The 8,959-nt window shown below is 40.4% G+C and overlaps 1 protein-coding gene across 1 annotated transcript; it reads right to left on the bottom strand.

The window, feature by feature from the left end:
• Positions 1-1,131: 1,131 nt before the first annotated feature.
• Positions 1,132-5,103, bottom strand: LOC110783602 (uncharacterized). Its single transcript, XM_021987952.2, has one exon. It carries the CDS (start codon positions 5,101-5,103, stop codon positions 1,132-1,134), a length of 3,972 nt encoding a protein of 1,323 aa, XP_021843644.2.
• Positions 5,104-8,959: the final 3,856 nt, after the last annotated feature.

Below are 8,959 nucleotides of genomic sequence, written 5' to 3'. Positions count from 1 at the left end.
TTCCAGCAAAACTCAAGTTGACTTCTCTGGATGAAGAACCATATACTGATCCTACTCATTTCAGGTGTCTAGTTGGTAAACTTAACTTCCTCACTCACACTAGACCTGATCTGTCTTTTGCTATTCAAACCCTAAGTCAGTTCATGCAGTCTCCCAAACTGTCTCACCAACAAGCTTTACATCACTTACTGAGATATGTTGCTCACACAGTTGGTCAAGGCATTGCTATTCATGCTTCTTCACAGTTGACTTTACAAGCTTATTGTGATTCTGATTGGGCATCTTGTCCTGATACTAGAAGGTCTATAACAGGCTATGTTATGCTTTTAGGGAACATCCCTATCTCTTGGAAATCCAAGAAATAAAGCACTATATCCAGATCATCTTCTGAAGCTGAATACAAAGCCATGGCTGCTGCAGCTTCAGAGATCACTTGGTTGGTCAGGTTATTGCAGGAGATGGGCTTGCCTGATCTCACCCCTATTCAGCTGAAATGTGATAACCAATCAGCTATCCACATTGCTAAAAATCCAGTCCATCATAAAAGGACTAAACACATAGAATTGGATTGCCATTTTACAAGGGATAAAGTCTTGGAAGGCCTAATTGAGCTCAATTATGTTCCTACTTCTGAGCAGTTAGCTGATGTTCTTACTAAAGTCTTATCCTCACCTCAGCACTCTGAATTACTGTCCAAGCTAGGAATGTTTCAACCTGAACCAGTTCCTAGCTCGAGGGGGGCTATTGGAGTACATGTTGCAGCAAGTAACAACAGCAACAACAAACACAGCAACAAACACAAACAGCAGCTGATTACAGCTCTTGTGACTCAGTTGCTACACATTGAAGATTGTGAAGCACAGATTGCTGACATGTCTTATCACCACACAGATTGCTGACTTGTACAAGGTTGTTACCACTTGTAAGAGTTAGTTAGAGTCAGTTGTAACTAACTCAATCAGCTGTAGTTGCTAGCTTGTACACTTAGTATAAATACTCCTATAGTCAGTCAATTGTATTGCATTGTAAATACTCTAATTCTGCAGTTAATAAAATCTCCTTCTTTTCTCTCTAAATTCGATTTTTTTTTTTTTTTTTTTTTTTTTTTTTGACAAAGGCTGCAACACTAAATTAAACAAAAGAGAGACCCAACTTCCTACACCTAGTAGCCACATTATGTGCTATAGTCACATTTCTCCTTGGAACCTTGAGTATGGTGCATTGCTGGAAAGTTGACCCTAAGTTCCTTATTTCCTCAACAATGCCCATTATGGTTATATCTACTACCCTTCCCAATCGGAGATTAGAAACTAAAGCAGCTGAGTCAGTATTTATTCGCAATCGATTTATTTGCCTTTGTGAGGCCCAATTTAGACCTAAAAGACATGCTTTCGCCTCTGCATGGTCTGAAGAGACTGCCATACCATGTTGCCCTGCCTTCTCTGCCGACTCTGATTGTGACTCAGTGGAGACCGCTACTCCCCAACCTGCCCTTCCAGTCTTCTTATCCCACGACCCATCAACCTGTAAAACAAAAGCATTACAAAAATCTTTAGCTTGGCCAATGTGCACCATATTGAACCCTGGCGGCTCTCTTGCTCCTTCACTCGAATCTTCTTTGTTCCGTCTTTTGAAGGTATCTACCTCCTTAAGTTGAGTATCCCATACTGCTAAAACCGCACCCGGATGACCTCCCTCCCCTCTAAAGATTCTTGCATTCCTCATTTTCCACAAACTCCATAGCAACGCAATGAATCTCTGAATTCGCTCTCCATTCCACCCATCCTCGCTATGATAAAGCAGGATATATCTTCGTACCCATTCCTTCAATGAACACGATTCATTTTCTGTAGGATCTATTTGAAGTGAGCAATTCACCCAGCTCAAATAAGCAACTGAACAAAACCTCAACACATGTTGTAAGTCTTCTTCCTGACAACCACAATAACTACATTCCAAATCACAATCCATCCCTCTTCTTACCAAATTAACTTTCACAGCCAGACCATTATAGAAGATCTTCCACATAAAATATTTCCATTTAGGAAGGATGTTCATCTTCCACACTATTCGTATCGCCTTTAGTTCATTATCATTTAAAATCCGTGTATCCTCTGCACTTTCCTTATAAAGAAACTGGTAGCCTGAACTTATTGTAAATCTTCCTGACCTACTATACTTCCAGTATTTAAAGTCCTCCACTTCCCCTTTCGGTATTTCCATTGCCAAGATCGAACAAGCGTCCTTCCAAACAAACCTACTTCGAACCAAATCAGGTTTCCACGTAGACGACCCTCTCTCTATGAACTCACTCACTCTCCATTTTGCTGACGGTCCTAATAATTGGTTAGAACGTACCTCAGGAACCTGACCTCCCACCCAAGCCATGCTCGAAGCTAGAACCTTATCTCCATTTCCTACTTTCCACACCAAACCCCTACTAAATTTACCTTGGGCTATATACAATCCCCTTCTTCCCCACGAGGCACCCCTCCCCTTCCCTTCATCACCCCCAAGTACGTTGTTTCCCCTACCATCAAAGCTAGAGATAACCCTTGTGATCAAAAGTTGTGGATTATTTACCAATCTTTGAACCTGTTTAAACAACATTGCATCATTTAACATTGCTGCTGCCCTAATTCCCAACCCCCCATCTTCCCTTGGCTTTTGTATAATCCCTCGACTAACCCAATGCAAACCCTTTTCACCCTTCCCTGCCCAAAAAAAACGAGTCACAAGAGCATCAATTTTATTTGTCACTGCAGCAGGGATTTTCAAACATCTCATAACATGGGAAACAACACTCATCAGAACCGATTGTATCAAGATAACCTTCATTGGTTGCGACAGGTGTAACGAAGACCAAACTAGAATTTTGTTTTGAATTTTATCGATCAGCAATTGAAATTCTTCCGCCTTCTTCCTTCCTAGATCAATTGGAGCTCCTAAGTGATTTCCCAACTTTTCAACCTCTCCTATCAACAAGATAGCCTTATATCTTGCTCTTGACTCCTCTTTCATATGGGGCGAGAATTTAACGTGTGTTTTCTTATAATTTAGCTGCTGTCCCGATATTCTCCCAAAGTCCTCAATGATCTTCTTTAGGTTTACACATGACTCCTCATCCGCTTTAAAGAATAACATGGCATCATCGGCAAAAAACAAATGATTGATCGAAGGAGCACGTCGACTAACCTTGATTCCTTTGAATAGTCCGATACTTTCCCCCAAGGTTAACATTCGGGAAAAGATATCCATACAGAACAAGAATAGATAGGGAGAAAGGGGATCACCTTGACGCAGACCACACTTTGGTTTGAAACCCCTTGTCGTTCTCCCATTAATTAAAGCTTTATAAGAAACAGTGGTTATACATTCTGAGACCAAACCCACCCATCGGTCTGAAAACCCATATCCTTTCAAAAATTTTAACACGAATAGCCAGTTCACTCTATCGTATGCTTTTGACATATCAAGCTTTATTACCGCCAAATCCTTCCTCTTATTTGTGTTAATCGTATTCAGCATCTCATGACTTAGAAGGATATTATCTTCAATATATCGCCCTGGGATAAAGGCGTGCTGAAAATCCGAAATTAATGAAGGTAAAACCTCTTTCAATCTCTTTACCATACACTTAGACACACACTTATAAATTGTGTTGCATAACCCAATCGGCCTAAAGTGCATTGCAGCCTCAGGTGATGCCACCTTCGGGATCATGACCAACAAAGCTTGATTCCATTCTTTTAGGATATGTCCTTTCCTAAAAAACTCCCTCACTCCCTCAATTACCTTTTCCCCTATTTTGTCCCAATATTTTTGAAAAAACTCGGCAATCATCCCATCTGGCCCTGGAGACTTATCTTTACCAATATCAAACATAGCCTTTCTAATCTCTTCGTCCGTTATTGGAGCATCCATTCGACCAGATTCAAGCCTTGAAATCTTTGGACAATGTAATTGCCTTAAGATCAAGTCAATATCCTCTCCTTGATTTGGATTGTCTTGTGGAACATAGACCTTCAATAGCGAATCAAGTACCACCTTTGAAACCCCTTCCTGCCCTTCCACCCATTCATCCTCATCATTTTTAATTGAAACAATTTCATTTCTTACTTTCCTAACTTTAACTCTTCTGAACATTAAAGAGCTAGCTAACTCACCTTCTTTCACCCAGTTTTCTTTAACTCTTTGCCTCCAGTAATCAAACCCAATTCTGCACTTAGAGTCCCATTCACTCAACTGATCTATATATAAGTTCCCTTGGTTTGTACGCATTAACTCCTCCGTGGCTTTTTCAATTGATTTAGTGACCATTCTCCAGTTTATGCCCCAAAATTTCTTATTTTCCAAACACCACTTTTGCAACCTAGTTCTGACATTCCTCTGTCTACAAGCCAAAGTAAACATACTCGATCCCTGATATCTCTCATTCCATGATGACAAAATCAAGTTCTCCACCTCTTTAAAATTAAGCGACCATTTTTCAAGTTGGTATGGCCTATTCGAAACCACACCCTTTGGCTCAGACTCATACATTATTGCCGCATGATCAGAACATAAGATAGGTTCATTATAAATCTTACCCTCAGGAAATCTATCCATCCAATCCAAAGAAGCATAAGCCCTATCCAATCTCTCCATAATCAAATCACCATTAATCCTTTTATTTACCCACGTATATCTTGGTCCCACAAATTCTATCTCATGCAAACCCACCCCTAACCTAAAATCCGTAAAGTCATCGATTCCTCTAATAAAGTTCGAACCCCCATACTTATCACTCATACTATCCAGCTGATTAAAATCTCCAATAACTAGATAATCAACTAAACCCTCTAAAAGACTAGAAATTCTATCCCATACTACTTTCCTACGTTCTAGAACAGGGTCCCCATAAACAAAGAGAACATGTCTACTACATCCATTACTTTCTGAAATTTTACAGAGTACATAGTTCTGGGTAGAAGCAACACAACTAACTACAGCACTACACCATGACAAAATAAACAATCCCCCTCTCGAACCATCAGCATCCACCCCAAAAGAAACCCTAGGGTTTAAACAAGCTAACTTCACTGACATATCTACAACTGACATTTTTGTTTCAGATAAAAACATAAAGGATGGTTTCTTAACACGAGCCAGCCAAGCTAAATAAGGAAATGCAGGGGTTCGCTGGTCATTTAATCCCCTGCAATTCCAAGCCACAATCTTCATAATTTCCCTGGGGACTGAACAGGGCCAGTCTCCACACCCATCTCCACATCTTTGATAGACTCCATAATTGCTTGCTGGACTTCCACTTCCATATCTTCTACTTCTTCCCTCAGTTTAGAAGTCACCTCCACACTTCTTTGTCTCTTGTTAGTCCTAGTCGTACCACCATTGCTATCCACCTTTATCCTCTTGCCTTTCATTCGAGTAACAAATTCATTATTAACTTCAGCTCCCCATTGTCTCGCAAAATCCACATCAGTTATAGCTTTGGAGATCATCTTCCTTTTCACTCCTCTTACACTCTCCTCATCTTCACCCCTCTGCCAAACAATGAAACCTCCCTTCTCCGCCCATCTATGCAGTGTTGCATTTCTCTTTCTGCTTCCCCATTCCAAATCTTCATCACATCTTCGAACTGAAGAATCCTTCTCTGAGTGCACCACCTTTAGTTTACCTTGTCTTACTTTCATCTTTCTCCCCACATTACCGTCAGAAAACACACTCAAATCAATGGACCCAATAGGAGACATGGGTGAATTAGGCGGGTCAAACTCTGTCAATGGCACATTCGGAATTCCTTCCACCTCAAAATTCTGCACTGGATGCACTCTGTTGGCTCGAAAGGGTCCTCTGCAAGAACCCAAAGTGGACGCAATCTTACGTGTCACTTCCACCATTCTACTTGCGAAATTCCTATCACCATTCGCTCCTCCTTCATATCTTTCAAATCTAGGTCTATTCGTCGCGTCAAGTAACCACTGACTTGGAGGTGGTAAGTCTTCAGCTGATGGCCCTAACCATCCCCCTCTCGTAACATCTTGCAGCAACCCTGTATTTCGATCACCAAATGGAGCAACCACTGGCGATGTCGAAGCAGCCCACTCTTGAATTCCCAACGTGTGGAACAAATTACCAGAAACAGCCCCCTTCTCTTTTCCTTTACCCACCGCTGCTACAGATGACTCCCCCACCTCATATGTTGACCGTGCAAACTCCGGGACTGTTATTGGAGGTAAATCATCTGGCAAGTTTGGGAATCTTGTGCAAAAACCACTAACTGATGGCCTCATCCACCCCTGCCTTAATTTCAACTGTCGTGGCACCACATCAGTAGTCGAATAACTCTGCGTTATTGTTCGACTTGAATCCTGACTCACTTGGTTGACTGGAGTGGCCTCATTAGGTCGTAACCCAAGACCAACACGTGGCATTTGAACTTCCACATTATGAGACACTGTAGGTGAGGAATGATTAGGGTTAAAATTTTGAGTAGGGTTAGTGTTTGGGCTGCGACCATGGTTAGGGTTAGGGTTAGGGTTTGCTATTCTTGGGAAGTTTCTTGATCTGACACTATTTTGATTATCCCTCACCCCTGGAAACACTACATATGGGTCATCCACCACCCCAAATCGAACTCCAGGTCGCCTGCTAACATTTATTCTTTGACCTCTCACATCTCCCCCTCTCTCTACCGAACTATCATCCTCACCAAATTCTTCATTTCCAGAATAAAATTCATCAGAACTACTAGGGTTTAAAAAATACCTTGCACCATCATCCGAGCTATCCTCCGAATCACTTCTACCTGCTCCTCGCCTTGGAAACCTTTGATTGATTGGTAAATCTTCTGGCTCTTCATATCTCATCAGATCCACCCAGGTGTTCCGATTGCCAAACCGATCTGCTAACCCCTCAATATTGTTTGTGTACACTGGGTAATCCGTTGGGCCAAACAAGACTCGTAGCCCACTACCTTCCACTCCTTGAAGCCTGTTACGAATCCTTCGCTCAGCCACCCCTTCATCCACCAAACATCTAGCCGTCGAATGACCAGCACATCCACATTTCTTACAAAATCTGAACACTCCTTCATACTTCAAATACACCCACTGCACTCTATCCCCCTCCAATGGAATATAACATCCAGGTAAAAGAGGATGAGAAATGTCCACCAGCATCTTCGCCCTCAATTCTGAGTTCAGCTGCCTTTCACCATTGATATTATCCAACCTTTCAATATATACCACCTGCTCAAAAATCTGTCTTGCCCATCCCTCCGTTAGATAAGGCAGAGGGAGGCCATGCACCTTCACCCAAAGACTGGTAGTGTTGAAATTGATCAGATCTGGGCTATCCAGACTATCATACCTTCTAAAATTGATTAGCCTGCCATCAATCACAGCAGTATGTTTTCGAATAATTGCTTCCATATCTCCTCTGTCTCTACATTCAAACAAGAAGAAGGACCCAAACTGATGGACCCTTATTTCACTCCTACTCACCCACCTTGTTCTCACCATGTGCTGAATAATAGACACCAGAGGCGGGTTTCTTCCAACAAACCTTCCAATTACAGAGTTGGTGTAGTTAATGTTCCCCTTGGTGGAAAAATTCGGAGGAGGCTCAATTAATGGCCCCATACGAAAGATCCCCCTGCGATCTCCCTGGGTAGACCTTGGATCTTCAGAGTTATTGTGCACATTGCCATTTTGGGAAGGTTGGTAAGGAGGGTTTTGATTGCTCATGATTAGGATAGAGAAGAGGAAGCAACTGAATTTACTATCAAACCAGAAAATCAAGAAATTTAAAAGAGAAACGAAAGGATTGAGGGGGTGATGAACTATGGATTCACCCACTACTCACAATAAATAGCCGAAACAAGAACTACAACCCTTGCAATCTGAGGTGCATGCAAGCCACTTGGCACAACTTCTCAAATGGTTTCCTTCCTTTTTCAAAACCACTTAAACCTTTTGAGAACCTTCAGAAGACTTCACACAAGAATACAATTGGACAAATCAGAAAAGCTAAACCAAAAGCCACCTTTTGAAGCAAAGATTAAAAGTTAACCCCTTGAAACACTTCAGAAAATAAGAAATTGATTGGCTCGAGAAATAATAATGATGATTCCTCTTGGATAAACCAATCCAATTTAATGCATTAAACATAAAACAGCAAGAGAACTCAAGCGTCATAACATTGATTGGATGAAAAAAGAGACATAATGAGGCAAGATCTTTGATCAGAAGATAGAAGGATTTAGAAAAAGAGTGAAGAAATGGAGAATCTGAAAAATTTAGTCTTGCATGCTACAGTAACACTCAAGTGCTATTCCTTGACCAAGCTTACCTAGTGAGAGAAACTCTCAATTTTAGAGAGAAGAACTATATAAAAAAAATTAGTACAATTAATAAATTCGAAGTTCTTAATCCTAGAATTTCTACAATTAATTAATTTGCATCGAGATTCCTCAATTTTTTTATTTAAACAAGATAAATTACGTTTATTTATAATGTTTTCACTTCTATCAAAATTCTGATATTGGGAAATGAGAAAATTTTAATGTCCCAATGAAAAAGTGTAAAAAATTTAATGCCCCAATGAATTTAATTGGTTAAAATAATAATTAGACATAAATTTTGATAGAATAATAAGTTATTTATGTGATAATATAAAAGGAAATATAAAGGACATTTTGAAATACCTAAAAAGAAAAACGTAAAAAACAAAAAGAGACGGAGAGAGTAAATGGTTAACGACTTTCAGATAGTGTGAAAGATGGGAAATGATAAATCCAAGGAATAATCATCTAATCCGAAAATGGACGGAGGAAATATAATAATAGCGTGCAAGTCCCTCAACCATTCTGAAACAAAAATAAAGTAAATATATAGACGAAAAGTGATCGTGAGTGTTGGTGAGTTGAAGATTTGATTGTGGTAAATCCTGAAAAAAA

The sequence above is a fragment of the Spinacia oleracea genome, chromosome 4 (assembly GCF_020520425.1).
Source record: "Spinacia oleracea cultivar Varoflay chromosome 4, BTI_SOV_V1, whole genome shotgun sequence".
Lineage (NCBI taxonomy): Eukaryota > Viridiplantae > Streptophyta > Magnoliopsida > Caryophyllales > Amaranthaceae > Spinacia > Spinacia oleracea.
Note: the sequence above shows the minus strand (reverse complement) of the source record. Positions and strands in the feature narration are given on the sequence as shown.